Source organism: Macaca mulatta, chromosome 3 (genome assembly GCF_049350105.2).
Source record: "Macaca mulatta isolate MMU2019108-1 chromosome 3, T2T-MMU8v2.0, whole genome shotgun sequence".
In the NCBI taxonomy this organism is placed as follows: Eukaryota; Metazoa; Chordata; class Mammalia; order Primates; family Cercopithecidae; genus Macaca; species Macaca mulatta.
In genome coordinates this window covers 50,425,908-50,453,065 of record NC_133408.1, presented here as the reverse complement: position 1 = coordinate 50,453,065, position 27,158 = coordinate 50,425,908, and the positions used below count along the sequence as shown (strand labels likewise).

Sequence of the window (27,158 nt, the reverse complement as noted above, 5' to 3'; positions counted from 1 at the left end):
TGGTGCCTTTTTTTATCCAGAGGCATTTGTGGCTGCTAGAAAAATGAGACGGGGGAGGCGGGGGGCCCAGAGCCTACTAGAATGGCCATAGCAGTGTCTGCCAGGGGCCCCGGGTATAGCAGGACCAACTATGCCCCTCTGCCTCCCAGCCGAGCTTGGACATTCTCCTGTTAACATTTATGAAGCCTTATTATGAACCAGGCATTGAGCTTAGTGCTTCTCATGCATTAAATGCCTAATTTATCCTCACAACCCACCTATGAAATAGATATTTCCTTTTTTTTCTCCTGAGACAGAGTCTCATTTTGTCGCCGAGGCTGGAGTGCAGTGATGCAATCTTGGCTCACTACAACCTCTGCCTCCCAGGTTGAAGTAATTCTCCTGCCTCAGCCTCTGGAGTAGCTGGGATTACAGGCACCTGCCACCATACCCGGCCAATTTTAATTTAATTTAATTTTTTGAGATGGAGTCTCCCTCTGTCACTCAGGGTGGAATACAGTGGCATGATCTCAGCTCACTGCAACCTCCGCCTCCTAAGTTCAAGTGATTCTCATGCCTCAGCCTCCTGAGTAGCTAGGATTGCAGGCGTGCACCTAATTTTTGTATTTTTAGTAGAAATGGGGTTTTGCCATGTTGGCCAGGCTGTTCTTGAACTCCTGACCTCAAGGTGATCTACCCACCTTGTCCTCCCAGAATGCTAGGATTACAGGCATGAGCCATCGTGCCTGGCCTGAAATAGATATTTCTATGATGCCCACTTTACAGATACGGAAGCTGAGGTCAAAGAGCTTCCTCCAGCATCACACAGCCAGAAACTGATGGTACTGGGATCAAATCCAGGTCTGGCTGACTCCCAAGCCTGAGTTCACTCTCATTCTCTCTCTCTCTCTCTCTCTCTCTCTCTCTCTCTCTCTCTCTCTCTCTCTCTTTCATTTATTTAAACCGGTTGAAGTGGTTTGGCTTCCCCAACTTTATTTTTTTAATTTATTTATTTTTGAGACAGAGTCTTGCTCTGTCACCCAGGCTAGAGTGCAGTGGCACAACCTCGGCTCACTGCAACTTCCGCCTCCCAAGTTAAAGCAATTCTCCTGCCTCAGCCTCTTGAGTAGCTGGGATTACAGGTGCCTGCCACTATGCCTGGCTAATTTTTTTGTATTTTTGGTAGAGACAGGGTTTCACCTTGTTGATCAGGCTGGTCTCAAACTCCTGACCTCAAGTGATCTGCCTGCCTTGGCCTCCCAAAGTGCTGGGATTACAGGTATGAGCCACTGCACTTCCCCCTGAGGGTTTTAATTCCCTGGCACTTTTGGCCTGACATAGCAGAGTAGCCTTTGGGATAAGGCACCTCGGTCCAGAGATAGAGATACTATTGATGATGGGAAAACATCAGGAGCACACCGACTGGGGCAGCCCAAGAAAAAGAGATATGGCATCACCTCATCAGCTTCCCTACATGAGTTTTTATCATAAAAGAGATTAATGCACATAGTAAAAAGTTCAAACACCATAGAAATGTACTAATAAAAGTATATCTTCTCTATCCCAAATCCTAGTCCTGAATTGCCATCCTGTCAGAAGCGTGCGAACCAGAGTGACTCCATCTTGAATAGGGGCTGGGTAAAATGAGGCTGAGACCTACTGGGCTGCATTTCCAGGTTAGGCATTCTAAGTCACAGGATGAGACAGGAGGTCAGCACAAGATACAGGTCATAAAGACCTCGCTGATAAAACAGGTTGCAGTAAAGAAGCTGGTCAAGGCTGGGCATGGTGGCTCACACCTGTAATCCCAGCACTTTGGGAGGCTGAGATGGGTGGATCACCTGAGGTCAGGAGTTCAAGACTAGCCAGGCCAACATGGTGAAACCCTGTCTCTACTAAAAATAAAAAAAAAATTAGCTAGGTGTGGTGGCGGGCGCCTGTAGTCCCAGCTACTTGGAAGGCTGAGGCACGAGAATAGCTTGAACCCAGGAGGCAGAGGTTGCAGTGAGCCCAGATCATGCCACTGCACTCCAGCCTGGGTGACAGAGTGAGATTCCGTCTCAAAAAAAAAAAAACCACAAAAAAACAGATTGCAGTAAAGAAGCCAGCCAAAACCCACCAAAACCAAGATGCAATGAAAGTCACCTCTGATCCTCCTCCCTGCTCATTATACTCTAATTATAATATATTAGCATGCTAAAAGACACAGCCACCACTGCCTTAACAGTTTATAGATGCCATGGCAATGTCAAGAAGTTATGCTATATGGTCTAAAAAGGCAGAGGAATCCTTAGTTACCCTGAAAACTCATGAATAACCCATCCGTTCTTTAGCACAGAATCAAAACTAACTGTAAAGATGCTTATTCAAACACCCCATGCCACTGCTGTGCCTATGGAGTAGCCATTCTGTATAACTTTACTTCCTTAATAAACTTGCTTTCACTTTACTCTATTTGTCCAGAATTCTTTCTTGCACTAGGTCCAAGAACTGTCTCCTGAGGTCTGGATCAGGACCCCGTTCTTTGATAGTTTGTATGTCCAGCAAATTACTAATCATATGTGTATGTTTTTTGTTGCACAAATAGTATCATACAGTACATACTCTTGTGCATTTTGATTGTTTTCTTTTAAAAATAGATCTTTGGCCAGGCATGGTGGCTCACACCTGTAATCCCAGCACTTTGGGAGGCCGAGGCAGGCGGATCACGAGGTCAGGAGTTCAAGACCAGCCTGGCCGACATGGTGAAACCCTGTCTCTACAAAATACAAAAATTAGCCAGGTGTGGTGGCGGGTGCCTGTGATTCCAGCTACTCGGGGAGGGGCTGAGGCGGGAGAATTACTTGAATGGGGGAAGCGGAGGTTGCAGTGAGCCAAGATCGCGCCACTGCACTCCAGCCTGGGTAACAGAGCAAGACTCTGTCCCCCGCCCCCCAAAAAATAGATCTTTATCGAGTCATCTATGAATGGGCAAATGAACTTGTTGCCAGTTTTCCACAACTACCGATATTACTGCAATAAACCTCCCTGCCCAGGTACCTCTTTGCATTTGCATAGGGTTCCCTTCAGGAAGTGGAGTTGCTGAGTCAACAGATATGTGTGTTAAGCATTTTAGCAGATGCTACCAGATTGTCCTCCAAAGAGGCTGGTCCAGTAGATGCTCTAGCTGGTAGTGCAACAGAGTGCCAGCTTCCCCACACTCCCAGATGCCTGCTACCCTCTTCTTCTGCCCCGCCTGCTTCAATCCTCTCATGGCTCCTGGCTGGAGTATAGCCACCATACGGTACAACCTCTGGGGAAATAAATGAAGACCACCCAAATGAAAACTAACACACTACTCATTCCGAGCTTGTTACAGCAAGGGGGTCAGCCTCCATCCCTTGAAGAGACTCAGAGGCAGGCAGGGGAGGGGGAACACTTTGCAGTAGGAAAAAGGGAAGGCACAGAGCTGCTTTGTTTTGTTGATTTCCTTATTTTTGAGACAGAGTCTCGCTCTGTCACACAGGCTGGAGTGCAGTGGTGCGATCTCAACCTCAGTGCAACCTCTGTCTCCCAGTTCAAGCGATTCTCCTGCCTCAGCCTCCCGAGTAGCTGGGATTACAGGTGTGCGCCACCACGCCTGGCTAATTTTTGTATTTTTAGTTGAGATGAGGTTTCACCATGTTGGCCAGGCTGGTCTCAAACTCCTGACCTAGTGATCCACCCACCTTGGCCTCCCAAAATGCTGGGATTGCAGGCATGAGTCACTGCACCCAGCCTGATGGACCACATACACAACGGTGGCCCCACCCCATAAGATATCATACTAAATTTTTACTCTACCTTTTGTATGTTTAATATGTTTAAGGAAGGAGCCCACTACTACTCCTGCTGCCCTCTTCCCCCCACCTTGCCTAGTTCACAAGACAGGAGGAAAGAGAGAAACAAACAAAAGTAAGATAAATAGCCAGACAACCTTGGCACCACCACCCAGCCCTAGGAGTTAAAAAAAGTAGTAATAAGGCCGGGCGCCGTGGCTCACGCCTGTAATCCCAGCACTTTGGGAGGCCAAGGCGGGCGGATCATGAGGTCAGGAGATAGAGACTATCCTGGCTAACAAGGTGAAACCCTGTCTCTACTAAAAATACAAAAAATTAGCCGGGCATGGTGGCTGGCGCCTGAAGTCCCAGGTACCGGGAGGCTGAGGCAGGAGAATGGCGTGAACCCGGGAGGCGGAGCTCGCAGTGAGCCGAGATTGTGCCACTGCACTGCAGTCTGGGAGACACAGGGAGACTCCATCTCAAAAAAAAAAAAAAAAAAAAAAAAGTAGTAATAATAACATCAACCCCCGACCTAAACTACTTGTGTTATCTGTAAATTCCAGACACAGTATGAAAAAAAGCATTGTAAAACTTTTTGTTCTGTTAGCTGATGCATGTAGCCCCCAGTCACGTTTCCCACGCTTGCTCGATTTATCACGACCCTTTCACATGGACCTCTTAAAGTTGTAAGCCTTTAAAAAGGCCAAGTATTTCGGCAGGGCGCTGTGGCTCAAACCTGTAATCCCAGCACTTTGGGAGGCCGAGACGGGCAGATGACGAGGTCAGGAGATTGAGACCATCCTGGCTAACATGGTGAAACCCCATCTCTACTAAAAAAATACAAAAAAACTAGCTGGGCAAGGTGGCGGGCGCCTGTAGTCTCAGCTACTGGGGAGGCTGAGGCAGGAGAATGGCGTGAACCCGGGAGGTGGAGCTTGCAGTGAGCTGAGATCCTGCCACTGCACTCCAGCCTGGGTGACGGAGCAAGACTCTGTCTCAAAAAAAAAAAAAAGATGTATTTTCAGACTTTTGCATTTCTGACTGTTGGATGATTCCACCCAGACCAGTGACTCCTCTGTGGCTCTACCCAGAAGTGGACTCAATGTAAAAGGACCATTTTCCACACCCCTATGATTGCATCCCCAACCAATCAGCAGCTCCCATTCCCTAGCCCCCTGCCTATCAAACTATCCTTGAAAAACCCTAGTCTCTGAACTTTTGGGGAGGCTGAGTAATAATAGCACTCCGATCTCCTGTACAGCCAACTCTGCATGAATTAAACTTCTCTGTTGCAATTCCCCTGTCTTGATAAATTGGCTTTACCTGGGCATTGGGCAAAATAAATGCATTGGGTGGTTACACTATGGACCAAGCATAGACTCTCCAGGATGAATGCTGCAGAGGCTGTGGTGAGAGTCCTGTGGTCTCATGCAGTTGGGACACTGTATTTCAGTCTCATCCCTGAATGCTCTGGCTCTCCTCCCTCCTTAGGAACATGCTTTCTCTCCGGGTGGAATCCCAGTCACCATTCAGGTACCAACTCTGCAAAGTTGGTTCTGCAGGCTCCTTCTTCCCATCAGAATGTCCCCTGCTGTGTATTGTTTTGCATTGCTACTTATTCTGCTTTGCATTAGACTTACAATAACTTTAGTAGCTACTGCATATGCAATGCCTACTACTAGGCCTCTGTGGTGCTCTGCGGACTCCTGGCTGCCAGTGTGTGGCTCTCTGTGCCTTGGGGCTTTTTTTGAACCATGGAACTTACTCTGCTCCCACTTGCTGAAAGCCCACCCCTCACATACAGCTGGCAAAGACTGATGGAGTGGGTGTGTACTTCCGAGGGGGATGGATCTGTAGGTTGATGGATCCCCACCAGGTTACTTAAGGGTATATGTTGGCCACACATGGTGGCTCATGCCCGTAATCCCAGCACTTTGGGAGGCCGAGGTGGATGGATCATTTGAGGCTAGGAGTTTGAGACCAGCCTGGCCAATATAGTGAAATCCTATTTCTACTAAAAATACAAAAATTAGCTGGGTGTGGTGGCACACACCTGTAATCCCAGCTACTCAGGAGGGTAAGGCAGAGAATAGCTTGAACCTGGGAGGCGGAGGCTGCAGTGAGCTGAGATTGCCCCACTGCACTCCAGTCTGGGCAACAGAGCAAGACTCCATATCAAAAAAAAAAAAAAAATCCTGGCTAACACGGTGAAACCTCGTCTCTACTAAAAATACAAAAATCATTAGCCGGGCGAGGTGGCGGCGCCTGTAGTCCCAGCTACTCGGGAGGCTGAGGCAGGAGAATGGCGTGAACCCGGGAAGCGGAGCTTGCAGTGAGTCGATCGCGCCACTGCACTCTAGCCTTGGCGACAGAGCGAGACTCCGTCTCAAAAAAAAAAAAAAAAAGATATATATATCAGAAGCGTGTGAACCAGAGCAACTCCATCTTAAATACGGCCTAGGTAAAATGAGGCTGAGACCTACTGTGTGCATTCCCAGATGGTTAAGGCATTCTAAATCACAGGATGAGACAGGAGGTCGGCACAAGATACAGGTCATAAAAGACCTTGCTGATAAAACAGGTTGCACTAAAGAAGTTGGCCAAAATCAACCACAACCAAGATGGCAATGAGAGTGACCTCTGGTCGTCCTCACTGCTACACTCCCACCAGTGCCATGACAGTTTACAAATGCCACGGCAACATCAGGAAGTTACCGTATATGGTCCAAAAAGGGTAGGCGTGAATAGTCCACCCCTTGCTTAGCATATCATCAAGAAATAACCATAAAAAATGGGCAGCCAGTGTCCCTCAGTGCTGCTCTGTCTATGGCGTAGCTATTCTTTTATTCCTCTGCTGTCTTAATAAACTTGCTTTCACTTTACTCTATGGACTCGCCCTGAATTCCTTCTTGTGTGAGATCCAAGAACCCTCTCTTGGGGTCTGGATCGGGACCCCTTGTATGTCTGCTGCTTAAACCTCACCTCCCAGGCCATGGTGCCGAGCCAAGGGGCAGGTGTCGCAGAGAACCCAAACGTCCCAGAGCGGATCCAGGAACATAGCCAAGGCAAATAGTCTCATTGCATACAATAGGCAAAGAGCCAGAAAATTAGCTTCAAAGCAGCATAGAGACGGGTAGCAGGGCGGGTCTCTGAAGTTGTCCTGCTGCTAGCTAAGAGTCCTTGTATGTAAATCCGCATACACTCACCTACTCGCCATGCTGGACTTGTCTGAGTTCTCTGGTCTCGGCTCTTTCCCAGCTTGGGAGAATGTTCTTCTAGACAATCGCGAGTTTTCTGCATGACAGGGTCTCATGCCACTTTCCAGTGGTTTGAGCTCTGATTGTCCTCTACTAAATCATGCACTTTGTATTTTAATTTTTTATTTTATTTTTATTTTTGTGGAGACGAGGCTTCGCCATGTTTCCCAGGCTGGTCTCAAACTCCCAGGCTCGAGCAATCTGCCTGCCTCAGCCTCCCAAAGTACCAGGATTACAGGCATGAGCCACCATGCCCCACTGATCATGCGCCCTTTTTTTTTTTTTTTTTTTTGAGACAAAGTCTTGCTCTGTTGCGCAGGCTGGAGTGCAGGCTCACTGGGGCCTTAACCTCCTGGGCTCAAGCAATCCTCTCATCTCAGCCTCCAAAGTAGCTGGGACTACAGGCTTGTACCACCACACCCAGCTACTTTTTTTTTTTTTTTTTTTTTTTTTTTTTTTTTTTTTGAGACGGAGTCTCACGCTGTTGCCCGGGCTGGAGTGCAGTGGCGAGATCTCGGCTCACTGCAAGCTCCACCTCCTGGGTTCCCAGCTACTTTTTAAATTGTTTGTAGGCCAGGCACAGTGGCTCACATCTGTAATCCCAGCACTTTGAGAGGCCAAGATGGGCGGATCACTTGAGGTCAGGAGTTCGAGACCAGCCTGGCCAACATGGTAAAACCCCGTCTCTACTGAAAATACACAAATTAGCTGGACGTGGTGGCACATGCCTGTTGTTCCGGCTACTCAGCTGAGACAGGAGAATCACTTGAACCTGGGAGGTGGAGGTTGCAGTGAGCTGAAATGGTACCACTGCACTCCAGCCTAGGAGACAGAGCAAGACTCCGTCTGAAAAATAAATAAAAATAATTTTTTTTGTTTTGGGTAAAGAAAGGATCTCCCTATATTACCCAGTCTGGTCTTGAACTGCTGGGCTCACAAGATCTTCCTGCCTTGGCCTCCTAAAGTGCTGAGATTACAGGCATGAACCACTGCACCCAGCCAGAGAATTAGAAAGCTACACCGTGTGGATAACTTACATATTTGGTGTCAAAACTGTTGTGGGCATAGAAAAAGAGTTTTTCTCTTTCAAGGTCATGCAACTTGTAAAGCAGAATTGGCATTGAACCCACAGTGCTCTTGATTTGTGAGTGTGTTCATGTTATAATTCTAATTCTTTGAAGCAAAACATCATCGTGTATCATTTTTTAGCCTCCTAATACCCAGCCTGACCTGGGCATGGTGGCAGGTGCCTGTAATCTCAGCTACTTGGGAGGCCGAGGCAATAGAATCGCTTGAATCTGGGAGGTGGAAGTTGCAGTGAGCCAAGATCACGCCATTGTGCTGCAGCCTGGGCAATAACAGTGAAACTCCATAAAAAAAAAAAAAAATTAGTTTGGGGCCAAGTGCAATGGCTTACACCTTTAATCTCAGTGTTTTGGGAGGCCAAGGTGGAAGAACTGCTTGAGGCCAGGAGTTCTAGGCCAGCCTGGGCAACATAAAGAAAATTAAAAGATTAGCCAGGTGTGGTGGTACACACCTGTAGTCCCAGCTGCTTAGAGAAGCTGAGGTGGGAGGATTGCCTGAGTCCAGAATTTCGTGGCTGCAATGAGCTATGATTGCACCACTGCACTCCAGTCTGGGCAACAGAGTGAGACCCTGTCTCAAATATTTTTTAAATTATTTAATTGAACCTAGCTGTGCATGTGTATTTTCAAAGTCAATAACAGGACTCCCAGCGGCAGGCCAAGGTCACTCCCAGATGCCTTGGGCTCCGGCTGTCTTCTTCCCCTCCAGTCTTGGAAAGGCAGCCTGGGATGCTTTCTGGGCACATACACCGTTGGTCACAGCCCAATCCTACCCACTCCAAGAGAGTCAAAAATATACAATGCTGGGCGCGGTGACTCACACCTGTAATCCCAGCACTTTGGGAGGCTGAGGCAGGTGGATCACCTGAGGTCAGGAATTCGAGACCAGCCTGACAACATGGTGAAACTCTGTCTCCACTAAAAATACAAAAACTTAGCTGGGCGTGGTGGCAGACACCTGTAGCCCCAGCTACTCAGGAGGCTGAGGCAGAAGAATTGCTTGAACCTGGGAGGTGGAGGTTGCAGTGAGCTGAGATCGCACCATTGCACTCCAGCCTGGGGCAGCAAGACTGAGACTCCATCACAAAAACAAAAGAAAAAAAACAGAACACACAAGACACAACAACCTTCGAAGAAAAAAATCTCATTTTATTTGGACTATTATTTGAGAACAGCAACTTTGTCTACACTCTTGATAAACCCACACAGTATCTCATGCATAGAAAAAAAAAAAAAAGCTAGGGTCTTTTCTCCCCCTTATCCCCCCACCCCATCTTCCCTTCACCAAAATGTTGGGTGAGCCCAGATTTAAAGGCAGAACAGGTCCTTGGCCCCAAGACAGCATGGAGCAAACTGTCGCAAAGCAGGGAATCTCCTTAAAGTCATATCTTCACCAAAACATTAAACTACCCAGACTGGCCCTTCACCCTGGTCCTCCACGTTCATTTCTTTAAAAAAAAAAAAACAAAAAAAAAAACAACAAAAAAAAACTGGCCGAGGGCAGTGGCTCAAGCCCATAATCCCAGCACTTTGGGAGGCCGAGACGGGCGGATCACGAGGTCGGGAGATCGAGACCATCCTGGCTAACACGGTGAAACCCCGTCTCTACTAAAAAATACAAAAAACTAGCTGGGTGAGGTGGCGGGCGCCTGTAGTCCCAGCTACTCGGGAGGCTGAGGCAGGAGAATGGCATAAACCCGGGAGGCGGAGCTTGCAGTGAGCTGAGATCCGGCCACTGCACTCCAGCCTGGGCAACAAAGCGAGACTCCGTCTCAAAACAAAAAACAAAAAACAAAAAACCAAAAAAAAACCACTATGCTTTACTTATTTTTTTTTTCCAACATAAAAATTTGAGTAGGCTGGGTGCGGTGGCTCACACCTGTAATCCCAGCATTTTGGGAGGCTGAGGCAGGTGGATCACTTGAGGCCAGGAGTTTGAGACCAGCCTGGCCAGCATGGTGAAACCTCATCTCTACTAAAAATACAAAAATTAGTTGGGCGTGGTTGCGCACACCTGTAGTCCCAGGTACTTGGGAGGCTGAGGCACGAGAATCACTTGAACCTGGGAGGCGGAGGTTGCAGTGAGCCGAGATTGTGCCACTGCACTCCAGCCTGGGTGACAGAGCAAGACTCCATCTCGGGGAAAAAAAAAAAAAAAAAAAGCATCAGAACCAGGTCAGGAGAAGAAGGGCAAAGAGTTGCCACTGCTCTCCTTCTGGGATCTTCTCACCCAGCTCCAGAAAGGCAAGGGGCTTTGGATGCTTGGAGCCATTGCTCAGCTCCCGGGGACCACATCACCTGCTCCCTGGAGTTTTTCATAGAAGAGACACATCCCTGGAGAGTGTTGCTAAGAAACAGGAAAATTAGCTCTTCCCCCCATCACTATGGCTTCCCCAGACCCCGAGCAGCCCGCCAAGCAGCCCAGGCCCAGACTCAGGGCTGGAGGGCTGGGCGGTGATTAGTGGGTGGTTTGGTTGCCAGGATATCTCTGGACGGGGCCCTTGACACCCACTGCCCTGGCCCTAGGGGAAGCCTTCTTCCGCTTGGCATCCAGGTTCTTCATGTACCTCTGGACCCACGCCTGCTTGGGGTCGCCACAGAACTGCTGGCCCTTCTTGGTGGTGAAGCTGTGGAAGAAAGGGACAGGGGATTAACTGAGGTCGACAGGGACCTTGGGCCACTCAACTTCATGGTGGGGAGGATGTGGACGCCCAGAGACAGTAAGGCCTCCTCGCAAGTTGCTGAGATGATGCCATCTTCATTTTTTGACACGGTCTCACTCTGTCGTCCAGGCTGCAATGCAGTGGCGATCACAGCTCACTGCAGCCTCAACTTCCCAGGCTCAAGCGGTCCTCCCACCTTAGTCTCCTGAGTAGCTGGGACTACAGGAACATGCCACCATGCCCAGCTTTTTTTTTTTTTTTTTTTTTTTTTTTTGCAGAAACGGAGTCTCATTATATTGCCTAGGCTGGTCTTAAACTCCTGGCCTTAAGCAACCCTCCTAGGTCAGCCTCCCAAAGCACTGAGATTACAGACGTGAGCCACTGCACCTGGCCTTATCATTGTATTTCTACTTCATGCCTCTGTTTACAAAATGAGTTCACAGTTACTACCTATGAAGCTATTTGGAGGACAGACACATGTCGACCCATGTGACCTTGAGCAAGTCACCTTCCTGAGCCTCAGTTGTCCTCTGTAAATGGGAACAACCATCCCTACCCCATAGAATTGTTGAGAGAATTAGATAAGACATTGTCCTGTGCCCCCGAATGGTGCCTCATTGTATATTTGGTGCTCAGTAGATATTGAATCTAAATCCTTCTCCTGGTGGCTCACGCCTGTAATCCCAACACTTTGGAAGGTCGAGATGGGCAGATCACTTGAGGTCAGAAGTTCGAGACCAGCCTGGTCAACATGGTGAAACCCTGTCTCTACTAAAAATACAAAACTTAGCCAGGCGTGGCAGTGCGCACCTGTAATCCCAGCTACTCGGGAGGCTGAGGCATGAGAATTGCTTGAACCTGGGAGGTGGAGGTTGCAGTGAGCCAAGATTGCACCACTGCACTCCAGCCTGGGTAAGAGTGAGACTCCGTCTCAAAAAAAAAAAAAAAAAAAAAAATCCTTCTGGCTGGGTGTGGTGGTTCATGGCTGTAATCCTAGCACTTTGGGAGGCTGAGATGGGAGGATCACTTGAGCCCAGGAGGTTGAGGCTGCAATGCAATGAGCTATGATCATGCCGCTGTACTTCAGCTTGGGTGACAGAGGAAGACCCTATCTCCCCCCCACCAAAAAAAAGAAATAAAATAAATTAAAAAATAAATATATCCTCCTTCTAGTTTTATGGGCAAGGAAGTTGAGGACCAGAGAGGGGAGGTGACTTCCCCAGGGATGCACAGAGCCAGGGCCGGCTGACCTTGCTTCTCAGGGACACTGGAGTTGTACCTGCCCCAGCCCCTCTCCTGCCACATGCCCATGAAGGATACCCACATCACTCCCATACTGAGGCACGTGCTCCTGTTGGACAACTGGTAGCTGACCACTCGGTTCTCAGGAATTCTCTTGGAAAGAAATGACATGCAGCAGGAAGAGGGGATGACCACAGAGCCTAGACGAGGAGAGAGAGAGAAGCCACGTCTTTTCCCAGCCTCCCCTCGGCTCTGGGCCTCAGAGCTGGAGCTTGAACCCTGCACCAAACACCACCAGTCCATTCACTGGGCTGCCCTTTCCCCAGCGCTTTCCTCCAGCCCCAGGCTGGTCAGTCCTGCACCCTCCACTGTGCCATCCCAGCCATGCCCTTGGAACTGCATCCTGCCCGAGGTCTTACCTGTAGGGATAATGTGGTGGGCACAGACACCAAGGAACAGAAGGCTGGTTACGATGGTCATTGGGCCTGCCATGTCCTAGAGAGCAGAAGCACCAGCTCGGGGCTCAAAGCCAACGTGCGGGAGGAAAGGACCTGGGGATAAAAAGCTTGGGTCCTTGCAGAGCACCCCAAACTCCCTCCCTCTGCCTTTTATGGGGCAACTAGAAGGAAACACGCCCCCAAGCCTCCTCCACGCTTCCTTGAAAGTCCTGAGGCCTGTGGTCTGGAAAGAGGAAGTTGTTGTCCCGTTGTTGCCCAGCTGAGTCAAGGGTTATTTTGGGCTCCGAACGAAAGAGCTGGGGGAGGGGGCATCACTCCACCTCGGCCAAGTTCAAAGGTGTTGGATGCATTGTCAGAAGGCCCATGGGACCCTACCTGTGTTGGCTACACCCTGTGGGATCCTGGATAAATCACTCACCTCCCTGAGCCTCAGTTAGTTCAGCTGAAAATGGGCAGAGTCATCCCTATCTTCTCCCTTCCATTCATTCATGCTTTCATTCATTCACCCGATTTTTGTTAGGCATGTGCTCTGTGCCAGGCACTGGGAGGATTCTAATGGGGAGACAGATTTGTGATCAAGGGTGTGTAACAGTCATTGAGAGGTCAGCTGGGCTCGGTGTCTCATGCTTATAATCCCTGCACTTTGGAAGGTTCAAGTGGGAGCATCATTTGAGGCCAGGAGTTTGAGACCAGCCTGGGCAACATAGCAAGACCCTGTCTCTACAAAAAATAAAAAAATTAGCCAGGGCCGGGCGCGGTGGCTCAAGCCTGTAATCCCAGCACTTTGGGAGGCCGAGGCGGGTGGATCACGAGGTCAGGAGATCGAGACTATCCTGGCTAACACGGTGAAACCCCGTCTCTACTAAAAATACAAAAAATTAGCCGGGCGAGGTGGCAGGCGCCTGTAGTCTCAGCTACTTGGGAGGCTGAGGCGGGAGAATGGCGTGAACCCGGGAGGCGGAGCTTGCAGTGAGCCGAGATCGCGCCACTGCACTCCAGCCTGGGAGACACAGCGAGACTCCGTCTCAAAAAAAAAAAAAAAAAATTAGCCAGGCGTGGTGGTGCAGACTTGTAGTCTCACTCTTGGGGAGGCTGAGGTGGAAGTGTGTAGCAGGACGAGCTGCAGACAAAACTTCTGACACCGAGTTAAAGAAGGAAGGGGTTTATTCGGACAGGGGCATCGGCAAGACTCCTGTCTCAAGTGCTGAGCCCCCCGAGTGAGCAATTCCTGTCCCTTTTAAGGGCTCACAACTCGGCCGGGCGCGGTGGCTCAAGCCTGTAATCCCAGCACTTTGGGAGGCCGAGACGGGCGGATCACGAGGTCGAGAGATCGAGACCATCCTGGCTAACACAGTGAAACCCCGTCTCTACTAAAAAAATACAAAAAACTAGCCTGGCGACGTCGCGGGCGCCTGTAGTCCCAGCTACTGGGGAGGCTGAGGCAGGAGAATGGCGTAAACCCGGGAGGCGGAGCTTGCAGTGAGCTGAGATCCGGCCACTGCACTCCAGCCTGGGCAGCAGAGCGAGACTCCGTCTCAAAAAAAAAAAAAAAAAAAGGGCTCACAACTCTAAGGGGGTGCACGTGAGAGGGTCGCGATTGATTGAGCAAGCAGGGGGTATGTGACTGGGGGCTACATGCGCCGGTAATTAGATCGGAACAAAACAAGATAGAGATTTTCACAGTGCACTTCTATACAAAGTCTGTAATCTATAGATAACACAACCGATGAGGTCAGGGGTCTATCTTTAACTACCAGCCCAGGGTGCCGCGCCAGGCTGGCTGCCTGTGGATTTCATTTCTCCCTTTTAGTTTTTACTTCTTCTTTCATTGGAGGCAGAAATTGGGCATAAGACGATATGAGGGGTGGTCTCCTCCCTTAGAAGGATGAATTGAACCCAGGAGTTCAAGGCTGAAGTGAGCTGTGATCACACCACAGCCTCTCCAGGCTGGGCAACAGAGTAACACCCTGTCTTACAATCAATCAATCAATCAATCAATCAATCCATCCATCCATCCATCCATGACAGGTCCTGACAGAGCAAAGCAGATGCTCTCAGGGCCGCTTTCCATCAGCTCTTGGTGGCCTTGAAGTCCCAACAGCCATCACCTGCACCTTCAAGTTGCCGGAGCCACTTAGTCACCAAGGCTCTAGGGAAGTAGGAAGTGCCTAGAAAAGCACATCCTCTGGGGTGGCCAGTGCCTGCCAGAGGGATGCTGACTCCAGGTCCAGCATGACCAACCCTGTTTCCTGAGTTTCCAGCTGGGTCAAATCTGTAACCCTCTGTGCAGCAGGACTTTGCTTGGCCCCTTCCCCCTGACCAGATTCCCAGTCCCCTGATGGTCTCTCGTGGAAGTATCTCTTAATAAACCACAAGCCCATGAATCCCCGTCTCAGGGTCTGCTTTGGGGACCTGGACCCAGAACAAGGTGTGTGGGGGTAGGTGGGAGGAAGGGAAACATAGGAGAAACAAGGGGCCAGGAACCGTGGCTCATGCCTGTAATCCCAGTACTTTAGGAGGCTGAGGCAGGAGGATTGATTGAGGCCAGGAGTTTGGGACCAGCCGGGGCAACATAGCAAGACCCTGTCTCCAAAAGAAATAGAAAAATTAGCCAGGCATGGTGGTGTGTGCCTGTAGTCCTAGCTACTGGGGAGGCTGAGGCAGGAGGATCGCTTGAGCCTAGGAGTTTGAGGCTACAGTGGGCTGGGAGAGCACCACTGAACTCCAGCCTCGGTGACAGCATAACCCTGTCTCTTAAAAAAGAACAAGGCTGGGTGAGGAGGTGGCTCACGTCTGTCATTCCAGCACTTTGGGAGGCTAAGGTGGGAGGATTATTTGAGGCCAGGAGTTCAAGACCAGCCTGCTCAACATAGCAAAACCCCATCTTTACAAAAAAAAAAAAAAAGAAAAAGAAAACAAACAAAACCACAGGAAAACTGGCCAATTGTGCCAGGAGGAAAGTCCAGGAGGGACTCATAGCTGACAGCTGCACTGAGGTTGGAGGACGGACGGCACCGGCAACTATGCGGAAGCCTGTAAGTCATAACGTCCAGTTCAGTTGTAAGGGACTGAGGCAACTTTGTGAGACAGAGTGGGACATGGCTCCCATCTCACTCCACCCCCGCATTCCAGGATCCCAGGTCAGGACCTCATGCTCAGAGACTCCCTTCACCCACTACTCCCATGTGGCTGACTGCCACGGTTACTACTTGATACCCTTTCTCCAGCAGTTACTACTGTTACTGCTTGAAACCGTCATCACAAGACTGAACAAAGGGACCAATGTAGAAATGATAACAAAAAAACAAAAGAAACTGTTTTAAGGAAAGGCAGCAAAGGGAGAAGAGAGCTCCCTGATGCTACTGAGCAAAAGCAGCCCCTGAGCCTCTACAGCCCTTTATATTTATTGGGTAACAAGAGCAAGGAGGAGGAGGTAACGACTGGTCAGCTGCTTAATTGATCAGAGGTTCATCTTGTTACTGACAGGATTCAATTATTCCTAATCGTAAGAAACATTTGTGCGGTCTCCCACACTCCTATACCCAAACCCTCCCTACGGTTCTCTCCATTCCCCTTCTCCAACTTCCCGCTCTGGGATTCCAGGGCACACACCAATGCAGGACCCACACAGTGGCATAGTGGGAGCACAGTGGTACTCATCACTTGGTGGCCAGCTGGGTGTCTGTGTCTCAGTCTCATGCTTGACCTGAACACCTTGAGATCAATTTCTATACCCGCCAAGTGCCAAGCAAATCACCTGTGCCATGGCCAGCGTTTGCAGAATGGATAGATGATGGATCAACTCTGAGACAGTTTCCTCTGGACCTGAGACTCCTCTGTGGGTTTTGCTCACAGAGCACAACTGGGGTCAGCGTACACACAGGGAAAGTCAGCAGGCGGGTCCCCTGATGGAGGCAAGACTGAAGTCAGGGAGCCCGGCAGCACCTGATCTCACTGCCTGTGCTTACAGAGTGAAAAGTGCCGAGAGCCCAACTCAGGGCTTCATTAGCCTGGCACCTGTCCCTATCTGCCTTTACCTTCCCATCAGCTGACAATAATTATCCTCTGCTGGCAGAGCAATTAGAGAGGGTTAAGTGAGAAAAGTCGTGGGAAGGCCCTTTATACATGCAGAGGCTTTTGTCTTTAAAAATGTATTTATTTATGTATTTATTTTTATTATTTTTTTTTATACGAAGTCTATCTCTGTTGCCCAGGCTGGAGTGCAGTGGCGCGATCTTGGCTCACTGCAACCTCCACCTCCGAGGTTCAAGTGATTCTCCCGCCTCAGCCACCCCAGTAGCTGAGATTACAGGCACCCACCATCATGTCTTGCGAATTGTTGTGTTTTTAGTAGAGACGGGGTTTCACCATGTTGGTCAGGCTGGTCTCGAACTCCTGACCTCAGGTAATCCACCCACCTCAGCCTCCCAAAGTTCTGGGATTACAGGCGTGAGCCACTGTGCCTGGCAAAAAAAAAAAAAAAAAAAAAAAAAATTCTTTTGAGACAAGGTCACACTCTGTTGCCCAGGCTGGAGTGCAGTGGCGTGATCATAGCTCATTGCAGCTTCCAACTCCTGGGCTCAAGCAATCCTCCTGCCTCAGCCTCCTGAGTAGCTGGGACTACAGGTGCAGGCCACCACACCCAGCTAAGTTTTTAAATTTTTGGTAGAGACGGGGTACCCCTATGTTGCCCAGGCTGGTCTCCAACTCCTGGATTCAAGCAATCCTCCCACCTTGACCTCCCAAAGCGCTGGGATTACAGGCATGAGCCATTGTGCCCAGCTCATCATGACGTCTTATGACAGCTCTTCTAATTTTTGCTCCCCAGTGATTCAGAGGGGATGCCGGGTGACTGCCTGAATTTTCTCATTCAGTGGGTGCTGGGAGTGTGGTGTGTGGAAGGGAGGAAGTGAGGGAGAAAGGATGGCCAGGCAGAGGCAGCACTCAGGAGAAGAGTGAGTATGGGGTAAACAGGGCGGGGATGCCCACTATCCCCATGTTGCAACAAGAGTGGGCGAGCAGAAGGTCATTGGGTGGGACTGTGTGGGGTGGGGTGCTTGAGTCCAGATTAGTAATACCCTTTAAGGGCTTTTCCAAGGCCTTAAAAAACACAAAATACCCAATCTTTTTTTTTTTTTTTTTCCGCTTTGTCACCCAGGCTGCAGTGGAATGGCCTGATCTCGGCTCACTGCAGCCTCGGCCTCCTGGGTTCAAGCAATTCTCGTGCCTCAGTCTTCTGAGTAGCTGGGATTATAGGCGCCTGCCACCATGCCCGGCTAATTTTTGTATTTTTAGTAGAGATGGAATTTCACCACGTTGGCCAGGCTGATCTCAAACTCCGGACCTCAAGTGTTTCATCCGCCTTGGCCTCCCAAAGCACTGGGATTACAGGCATGAGCCACCACACCGGGACAAAACACCCAGTATTTTGTTGTTGTTGTTGTTGCTTTTGTTTTGAGACACAGTCTCTCTTTGTCACCCAGGCTGGAGTGCAGTGGCATGATCTTGGCTCACTACAACCTCCTCCCCCCAGGTTCAAGCGATTCTCCTGCATCAGCCTCCCGAGTAGCTGGGATTACAGGTGCCCACCACCACACCTGGCTAATTTTTATGTTTTTAGTGGAGGCGGGGTTTCATCATGTTGGCTGAACTAGTCTCAAACTCCTAACCTCAAGTGATCCACCCGCCTCAGCCTCCCAAAGTGCTGGGATGACCGGCATGAGCCACCTCGCCCAACCGAAACACCCAATCTTTATACTCTATACAGGGAAATTGTTAAGGCAGGGATTACTAACCCTGTTTTATGAGGGAAGAGCTGATACCTTACAAGGATACGTGAGCAGACACCATCACAGGGCCACTTAGCTCCCGAAACGGGAAACTGCATCCTTCCCATTTGAGGTGGTGGAATCCAGCAGCCAGAGACATAAAGAGAGGGAGGAGGAGGTCTTAGGAAAGCCGACTAGAAAGGGAGTGGATAGGTAAAAAGAGAACTAGAAAGCCAAGTGCAGTGGCTCAGGTCTGTGATCCCAGCACTTTGGGAGACCAAGGCAGGAGGATCACCTGAGGCCAGGAGTTCGAGACCAGCCTGGACAACATGGTGAAACCCCATCTCTACTAAAAATAGAAAAATTAGCTGGGCGTGGTGGCACGCACCTGTAGTCCCGGCTACTTGGGAGGCTGAAGCAGGAAAATCGCTTGAACCCGGGAGGCAGAGGTTGCAGTGAGCCGAGATCGCGCCACTGCACTCTAGCCTGGGTGACAGAGCCAGACTCTATCTCAAAAAAAAAAAAAAAAAAAAAAAAAAAAAAGGAAAGGAAGAGGATAGGTAAAAAGAGAAAGAGAAAGCCAGGTGCAATGGCTCACACCTGTAATCCCAGCACTTTGGGTGGGAAGATTGCTTGAGCTCAGGAGTTCAAGTCCAGCCTGGGCAACATGGTAAGACCCAGACTCTTAAAAAACAAAAATTAGAAAGAGGAAGATGGAAACAGTAGAAGTGGGAACCTGGCAGGGGCAGAAAGAGCATGTGTGGAGGAGCGTGGAGGGTGGGTGGGAAGTGACCCACAGCAGTGTGAGGCTCTTAGAACCCCGATGGCTCCAGCGCAGACCCTGTCCCTCTCTTGGCCTCAGTTTCTCCATCTGAGAAGTAGGGTGTTGGCCACAGTGGCCTCTCCCCAAGTGTAGGACCACCAGCGGTGATGCAAGAAGGAACATTTCTCATTTTATTGAAATGTTTTGTTATGGTCACCCCCTTTAATAAGGGACTTTAAGGAACTTTATATGTATATATAAAGTTATATATATTACAGTAATACAAGATTTCCCTAAGGTAAAAAATATGAGGGCTGGGCATGGTGGCTCATGCCTGTAAACCCAGCACTTTGGGAGGCCAAGGCGGGTGGATCACCTGAGGTCAGGAGTTCGGGATCAGCCTGACCAACATGGAGAAACCCCATCTCTACTAATACAAAACTAGCCGGGCATGGTGGCGCATGCCTACAATCCCAGCTACTCGGGAGGCTGAGGCACAAGAATTGCTTGAACCCGGGAGGCGGAGGTTGTGGTAAGTGGAGATCGCGCCATTGCACTCCAGACTGGGCAACAAGAGCGAAATTCCGTCTCCAAAAAAAAAAAAAAATATATATATATATTATATATTATATAATATATAATATTCTATATAAATATAGAATATTATATAATATATAATGCATATTATACATATATAAAATAAATATATAAGATATATATATATATATTAGTAGGCTGGGCGATGCGGCTCACATCTGTAATCCCAGCACTTTGGGAGGCTGAGGCAGGTGGATTGCTTGAGTTCAGGTGTTTAAGACCAGCCTGGGCAACATAGTGAAACCTCAACTCTACAAAAAATAAACAAAAAATTAGCCAGGTACTGTGGTGCATGCCTGTAGTCCCAGCTATTTGGGAGACTGAAGCAAGAGGATCGTTTGAACCCAGGAGTTCAAGACTAGCCTGGGTAACATAACATGACCCCATCTCTCAATAAATAAATAAAAGAAGGGGTCTCTCATCTCTGACAATAAATAACTGTAAATACCTGAGAATGGGGGCGGGGGGGGCACTGGATCTGATGGCCCTAATTAGGGTAAAAGTAGACCACACACACACACACACAGAGAAAGACAGAAAGAAAAAAAAATCCTGTGTCCTCTTATTAAGGTCTGAAACTAAATTTTAGGTCAAACCATAGGCTATGGTGTAGTGACATATTTTAATCCCCGATCTGCTAAACATTGGCTGTATGAGCTTGGGCAACTTGTTCACTCCTCCCAAGCTTTGATTTCCTCATCTATGAAATGTTGGGGGTGGGGAGGATGAGGCTACCTTTTACCTATGGTCTCATGTGATTCTAGAATCCTAGAAAGTTACGGATGTAAGGGCTTTTAGTAAACAACTACTTCTTCTTCTTCTTCTTCTTCTTCTTCTTCTTCTTCTTCTTCTTCTTCTTCTTCTTCTTCTTCTTCTTCTTCTTCTTCTTCCTCCTTCTTCCTTCTTCTTCTTCCTTCTTCTTTTTTTTTCAGACGGAATCTTGCTCTGTCATCCAGGCAATAGTGCAATGGCACAATCTCGGCTCACTGCAACCTCCACCTCCCTGGTTCAGGCAATTCCTCTGCCTCTGCCTCCCAAGTAGCTGGGATTACAGGTGCATGCCACCACGCCAGCTAATTTTTTTGTGCTTTTAGTGGAGACGGGGTTTCACTCTGTTGGCCAGACTGGTCTCGAACTTCTGACCTCAGGTGATCTGCCTGCCTTGGCCTCCCAAATGCTGGGATTACAGGCGTAAGCTACTGCGCCCGGCAGTGCACAGGCAGGTCTTCACCATCTAGCAGGAACCAGAGACTTAAGCTACAGGAATTCAGCCCCAAGGGAGGCTTTTCAGGTATCCATCCATCCACCTACCCATTAATTCATCTGCTCACTCATCCATCCATCCATCCATCCATCCACCCACCCGCCCATCCACCCACTCATCCACCCATCCATTCACCCATCTATCCATCATCCATCCATCCATTTATCCAACCACTTATTCATCCATCCACCCATTCATCCTGCCATCATCCATCTACCTATCCACCCATCCACCTACCCACCCATGCATCCACATCTCCACCCATCCATCCATCCACCCATCCATCCACCCATCCATCCACTCATCTATCCATCCATCCATTCATTAATCCATCCATCCATCCATCCATCCACCCATCCATCCATCCATTCACCTATCCATCCATCCATTCACCCTTCCATCCATCCATTCATCCATCCATCCATCCATCCACCCATCCATCCACCCACCCACCCACCCATCTATCCATCCACTCATCCATCCATCCATTCACCTATCCATCCATCCATTCACCCTTCCATCCATCCATTCATCCATCCATCCATCCATCCACCCATCCATCCACCCACCCACCCACCCATCTATCCATCCACTCATCCATCCATCCATCCATCCATCCATACATACATACATACATACCTCATCGAACCCTGCTATATACCACATGCCCCATCCCACGCATACCAAGAAAAACTATATACAGGTGTTGCCTTGGAGAACTCTCATACTAGCCCTGAGAGACAGAGGCAATTATGACACAGGTGATAAGTGTCCAGATGGAAGTCTACCGAGGCCACAATGGAGAGCAGAAGTCAGAGAAAACCTCGTGGAGGAGATGCCCCTTGTGCTGAGTTAGGCTGACCAAGGGGAGTGGGGCTTGGCAGGGAGGAAACTGGGCACAGAAGGGTATTTCAAGCCCTGGAGGCCACACAGATGAAGTCAAGGCAGAGGGGTGAGTTGGTCAGGTTGGAGCCTTAAAGAAATCGCTCTGGCTGCAGTAAGTCATGTGGCAGAACTGTTGGGAAGGCTGTGGTAGGAAATCTAGGATGGAGAGGTGGAGGCAGTTACGATGGAAAGAAGGGGATGGATTTGAGGATCACTCAGGATTGCATTTGCTGAGCTCTGATGCCATACTGGTTGAGGAAAAGGAAGGACTGTCCAGGATAACACTTAGGTTTCAAACTTGAGTGCATGTGTTAGGGGGACCATTCATGGATAAAAACAGTCCACAGGGGCTGTGGGGCTTGGAGCACCAGGGGTTCTAGTAGATAATCGAGGCAGGCAGGGAAGGTAGGGAGAGGTCTTGATGTCCAATAAATTATCAGAACAAGGGAGGGGCTCAAGCCTGTAATCCCAGCACTTTGGGAGGCTGAGGCGGGCAGATCACCTGAGGTCAGGAGTTCGAGACTAGCCTAATCAACATGGAGAAACCCCGTCTCTACTAAAAATACAAAATTAGCCAGGTATGGTGGTGCATGCCTGTAATTCCAGCTACTCTGGAGGCTGAGGCAGGAGAATTGCTTAAAACCAGGAGGCAGCGGTTGCGGTGAGACAAGATTGCACCATTGCACTCCAGCCTGGGCAACAGAGCGAGACTCCATCTCAAAAAAAAAAAAAATCAGAACAAGAAGACCCTTTAGAGTCTCACCTGTCCCCACACTTTGTGGCTGGGAACTGGAAGCCCAGGGAGATTAGACAGCCTCAACTGCCCCACCCAGCTCAAGACCCAGTGTAGTACCATGGGGATGGCATGACCCTAGAGGTAGACACTCCTGGGTTTCAGCCTTGTCCCAACCATATGCTCACTTGGTGGCCCCAGGCAAGGTGTTTAGCCTCTGTGAAGCTTAACTCATTTACTGAAAGATGGGTGTGACGGTACACCTCCCAGAATGGTGGAGGGAATAGGCCTCAAGCCTCAGTGAGGGACTCCATCAAATGCCACTAGACCAGTATCCCTTCAGCTGTTCCCCTAAAGCCCCACATGGCTCCTCTGAACTCATCTTATCCTCTTATTGTCCCCATGTCACCAGTAAGGAAACTGAGGTTCAGGCTGGGCATGGTGACTCACGCCTGTGATCCTAGCACTTTGGGCAGCTGAGGCAGTAGATCACCAGAGGCCAGGAGTTCAAGACCAGCCTGGCCAACATGGTGAATCCCATCTCTACTAAAAATACAAAACTTAGCCAGGCATGGTGGCGGGTGCCTGTAATCCCAGCTACTCTGGAGGCTGAGGCATGAGAATTGCCTGAACCCGTAGGCAGAGGTTGCAGTGAGCCGAGATTGTGCCACTGCACCCCAGCCTGGGCGACAGAGCAAGACTCAATCTCCAAAAAGAAAAAAAAAAGAAAACTGAGGTTTAGAGAGTTAAATGACTTGCTCAAGACTCCTAAGCCACGATGGAGCAGAACTGGCCCTACATCTTCCTGGGAAGAAACCTATGCCCTTGTCATGGTGCCAGGCAGCATGCTCTGCTGAGTGGCACCAATGCCACCACGCCGAGTTCACTTTCTGAGCCGCTCTCCAATCCACCCCTTCCTTTAGACTCTCACGGCCACCATCTTTGCCCAGCCTCCTTCACTTCCTTCTTGCATTCTTGTCCCAGCCTCCTAAAGGAAGCAGGTGGACATCTGGGGTGTGATGCAGGGGGGAGAGGGCAGTGGGGTGCCAGGATGAATGGGCACTGGGGTGGGGAGTGCAGGGGGCTGGATTCAGGTGTGCAGACTGGGGGTGTCACTGCTCCCTGGGGTATCCTGCTTCCTCATTACCAAACACACACACACAGTCCCAGAATACTGGACACAGGGGAGCCACTTACCCAGAGGTGACAGGGTGACAACTTGGTGCCAAGTGCAGAGCAGAAATCATTTCCTCTGACTCACTCGATCTGGGGTGGCAGGAAGAACGGGACGAGAGGAGGGGTGTCTGGGGAGGGAAGGGTGCCTCCCGTGCCTCTCACCTGGCTTGGCTGGGAAATTCAGGAGTTCAAGGTTCACAAGGACTTCCAAGAGGTTGGATTTGTGGCAACAGGCAGACCCTGATGGGGGCCCAGGTGTAGCGTGGGTGGCGGTCCCCGTCAGAAGAGCACAGTGAGCCCATTGTCAGACAGACTTCTGTCCATGCAGACTTCTGCCCTGGAAAGGGTGTGGTCCCAGATGGGGCTGGGGAGGAAAACAGGTGGCAGCTGTGGAGTGCCTTGCCCTTTGATCTCCGGATGGGAGGGCTTTCAACAGTTCAACAGGGACGGGAACAGGAGGCACAGATAGCAGCTGAAGCCGAGGGCACTGCTAATCAGATGGTAAACGGGGATGCTGCAGATCAAAGAAGTCAAGAGAATCTTTTTTGGGGGGAGGTGGAGTGGGGGGAAGGGACACAGAGTCTCGCTCTGTTGCCCAGGCTGGAGTGCAGTGGTGCAACCTCAGCTCACTGCAACCTCCGCCTCCCAGGTTCACACGATTTTCCTGCTTCAGCCTCCTGAGTAGCTGGGATTACAGGTGCCCACCACCATGCCCGGCTAAGTTTTTGCATATTTAATAGAGATGGGGTTTCACCGTGTGGGCCAGAGTGGTCTCAAAACTCCCAACCTCAGGCGATCCACCTCAGGCCTCAGCCTCCCAAAGTGCTGGGATTAAAGGTGTGAGCCACCGTGCCCAGCTCGAGAGGATCTTTTTGTATGTCTCAGTGTCACGGCTGCCTCTTAGATGTTAAAGGCCCAAAGAGAAGGAAGCAGATCAAGCTGTCCAGAGACATATCTGACCACCTCGGATGACAGCAAGAGCCCCACCAAGGCAGGTATGCAAGCACCCCATGACAGATCTCCATGTAGGAAATTCAAGTCTCAGACGAGGGAGCCCTATTCAGCCGAGGCATTCTGGGATCCAGTGAAGGATGTATTTCAGACTTCATGTTATAAGAGCTCAGAGTCCACTGGAAAAACCAACACGGAAATAATTAGAGCCTGAGTATAGTGGTTGATGCCTGTAATCTCAGCACTTTGGGAGGGTTACTTGAGCCCAGAAGTTCAAGGCTAGCCTGAGCAACATGGTAAGACCCCGTCTCTACAAAAAATAAATATTTAAAATTAGCCAGGTACACTGCTGGACCCCAAGTGATCCTCCCACCTTGGCCTCCCAAAGTGCTGAGATTACAGGTGTGAACCGGAGTTTGAGACCAGCCTGGCCAACATGGCGAATCCCCGTCTCTACTAAAAATATAAAAATTAGCTGGGCATGGTGGTGGGCACCTGTAATCCCAGCTACTCAGGAGGCTGAAGCAGAATTGCTTGAACCCGGGAGGCAGAGGTTGCAGTGAGCCAGGATTGCACCACTGCACTCCAACCTGAGTGACAGAAAGAGACTCCATCTTGGCTGGGGGCAGTGGTTCACACCTGTAATCCCAGCACTTTGGGAGGCCAAGGCGGGAGGATCACGAGGTCAGGACATTGAGACTATCCTGGCTAACACGGTGAAACCCCGTGTCTACTAAAAATACAAAAAATTAGCCGGGTGTTGTGGCAGGTGCCTGTAGTGCCAGCTACTCGGGACGCTGAGGCAGGAGAATGGCATGAACCCGGGAGGCGGAGCTTGCAGTAAGCTGAGATCACGCCACTGCACCCCAGCCAGGGCGACAGAGCGAGACTCCGTCTCAAAAAAAAAAAAAAAAGAAAAAGAAAAAGATAGAGACTCCATCTCAAACAACAACAAAAAAAATTAACTAGGTGCAGTGGCACACATCTGTAGTCCCAGCTACTCAGGAGGCTGAGGTGAGAGGATCACTCAAGCCCCAGAAGTCGAGGCTGCAGTGAGCTATGATCATGCCACTGCACTCCAACCTGGGAGACAGAGTGAGACCCTGTCTCAGAGTAGTAACAATAATAATTACAATACAGCATAAGATTTAGGAATCAGACTCATTGAGAACATACATTTGGGAGGCAATTAGTCCTGGATTCTGATCCTGGCTCTACCCCAGCCTTGGCTTTGTCATTGGGAAGTGGAGACAAGTCCTTGTCCCTCCTCTAGGTATCACAAGGAGTGACTGAATGACTGTCCCTCATGGTGCAGGCACAGCTCCCAGCCTACAGTAAATATTGATAAGGACTAGTTAGTAAGGGGTATTCGTTGCTATTGCCAGGTAACTACCAGGTTGAAAGGGCTCTGCACAGGGAATCTGGGAAGCTTCAGAACAGGACAGGTGGGAGTTCCCAGGTGGAAAAGGAAGCAGGGCATTCCAGGCCAAGGGAAGACCAGGGGCAGGAGAGCCAGGTGAACAGTGGGATGTGGCTGAGTTTCTGGAAGGCAAAAGGAAGAGGTGGGTCGGGCATGGTGACTGGGATTTCAGGCGTGAGTCACCGCGCCCGGCCTTAACTTCTTCCTTTCTGATTTGGATGCCTTTTCTTTCTTTGTCCTGTCTAAATGCTCTGACAAGAGGAAGGCAAGGCGGCCAATAAGAGTCCATGATCAGGCCAGACATGATGGCTCATACCTGTAATCCCAGCACTTTGGGAAGCCAAAGTGGGCAGATCACTTGAGGTCAGGAGTTCGAGACCATCCTGGCCAACATGGTGAAACCCTGTCTCTACTAAAAATACAAAAATTAGCCAGGCGTGGTGGCATACACCTGTAATCCCAGCTACTGGGGAGGCTGAGGCAGGAGAACCGCTTGAACCCAGGAGCCGGAGGTTATAGTGAGCCGAGATCGTGCCACTGCACTCTAGCCTGGGCGACAGAGCAAGACTCTGTCTCAAAAAATAAAAACAAAAAATAAAAAAAGGAAGAAGTGAGGTTGGGCGGCTGGGGACAAGCGGCAGGAATATCTATCATGTGATATCTCACATTCCTGCTCCAAATGCAACTGGTGGTATCATTCCTTAAAAATTCTCCAGGGAAGGCACCATCGCTTCCCCCACAATTCCCTCCCACCGCCCCCCGCCTCCTCCCCGACACACACACCTAATCAGGCCTCTCATTTTGTTGATTCTACCTATTTAACACCTCCCAGATCCACCTGTTCCTTTTTGGCCCGTTCCGCTGCCTCCCAACTCACATCTCTCCACTCTGTTCCGTGCACAGCTGCAAAACAAAAGCCCCGGCCGGGCGCGGTGGCTCAAGCCTGTAATCCCAGCACTTTGGGAGGCCGAGGCGGGCGGATCACAAAGTCAGGAGATCGAGACCACAGTGAAACCCCGTCTCTACTAAAAATACAAAAAATTAGCCGGGCGCGGTGGCGGGCGCCTGTAGTCCTAGCTACTCAGGAGGCTGAGGCAGGAGAATGGCGTGAACCCAG

General features: G+C 49.8%; 1 protein-coding gene across 9 annotated transcripts; it reads right to left on the bottom strand.

The window, feature by feature from the left end:
* Positions 1–9,249: 9,249 nt before the first annotated feature.
* Positions 9,250–23,971, bottom strand: CCL24 (C-C motif chemokine ligand 24). 9 transcript variants are annotated; one of them, XR_013414701.1, is made up of 4 exons: positions 12,446–12,609; positions 12,109–12,226; positions 10,136–10,748; positions 9,250–9,770 (listed from the first exon to the last, which is right to left on the bottom strand). XR_013414701.1 is itself a non-coding variant. In XM_077995211.1 (4 exons), the coding sequence occupies exons 2-4, from the start codon at positions 12,516–12,518 to the stop codon at positions 10,580–10,582; spliced, it is 360 nt and encodes a 119-aa protein (XP_077851337.1). In that variant the 5' UTR covers positions 12,519–12,521; positions 23,833–23,971; the 3' UTR covers positions 9,250–10,579. The 9 variants fall into 9 exon arrangements, 8 of the variants coding, with proteins under 8 accessions (XP_077851337.1, XP_077851332.1, XP_077851331.1 ...); XM_077995211.1 differs by adding an exon at positions 23,833–23,971 and having other exon boundaries at positions 9,250–10,748; positions 12,446–12,521; XM_077995206.1 differs by adding an exon at positions 23,833–23,970 and having other exon boundaries at positions 9,250–10,748; positions 12,446–12,577.
* Between the last annotated feature and the right edge of the window lie 3,187 nt (positions 23,972–27,158).

What these genes read in the sequence shown, in the direction of transcription:
- CCL24 (XM_077995204.1), bottom strand. An exon ending in CCACCACATTATCCCTACAG is followed by an intron (nt 12,227 to 12,445) that starts GTAAGACCTCGG and finishes CTCCTCGTCTAG; the next exon opens with GCTCTGTGGTCATCCCCTCT. An exon ending in TGCCTCAGTATGGGAGTGAT is followed by an intron (nt 10,749 to 12,108) that starts GTGGGTATCCTT and finishes TTTCTTCCACAG; the next exon opens with CTTCACCACCAAGAAGGGCC.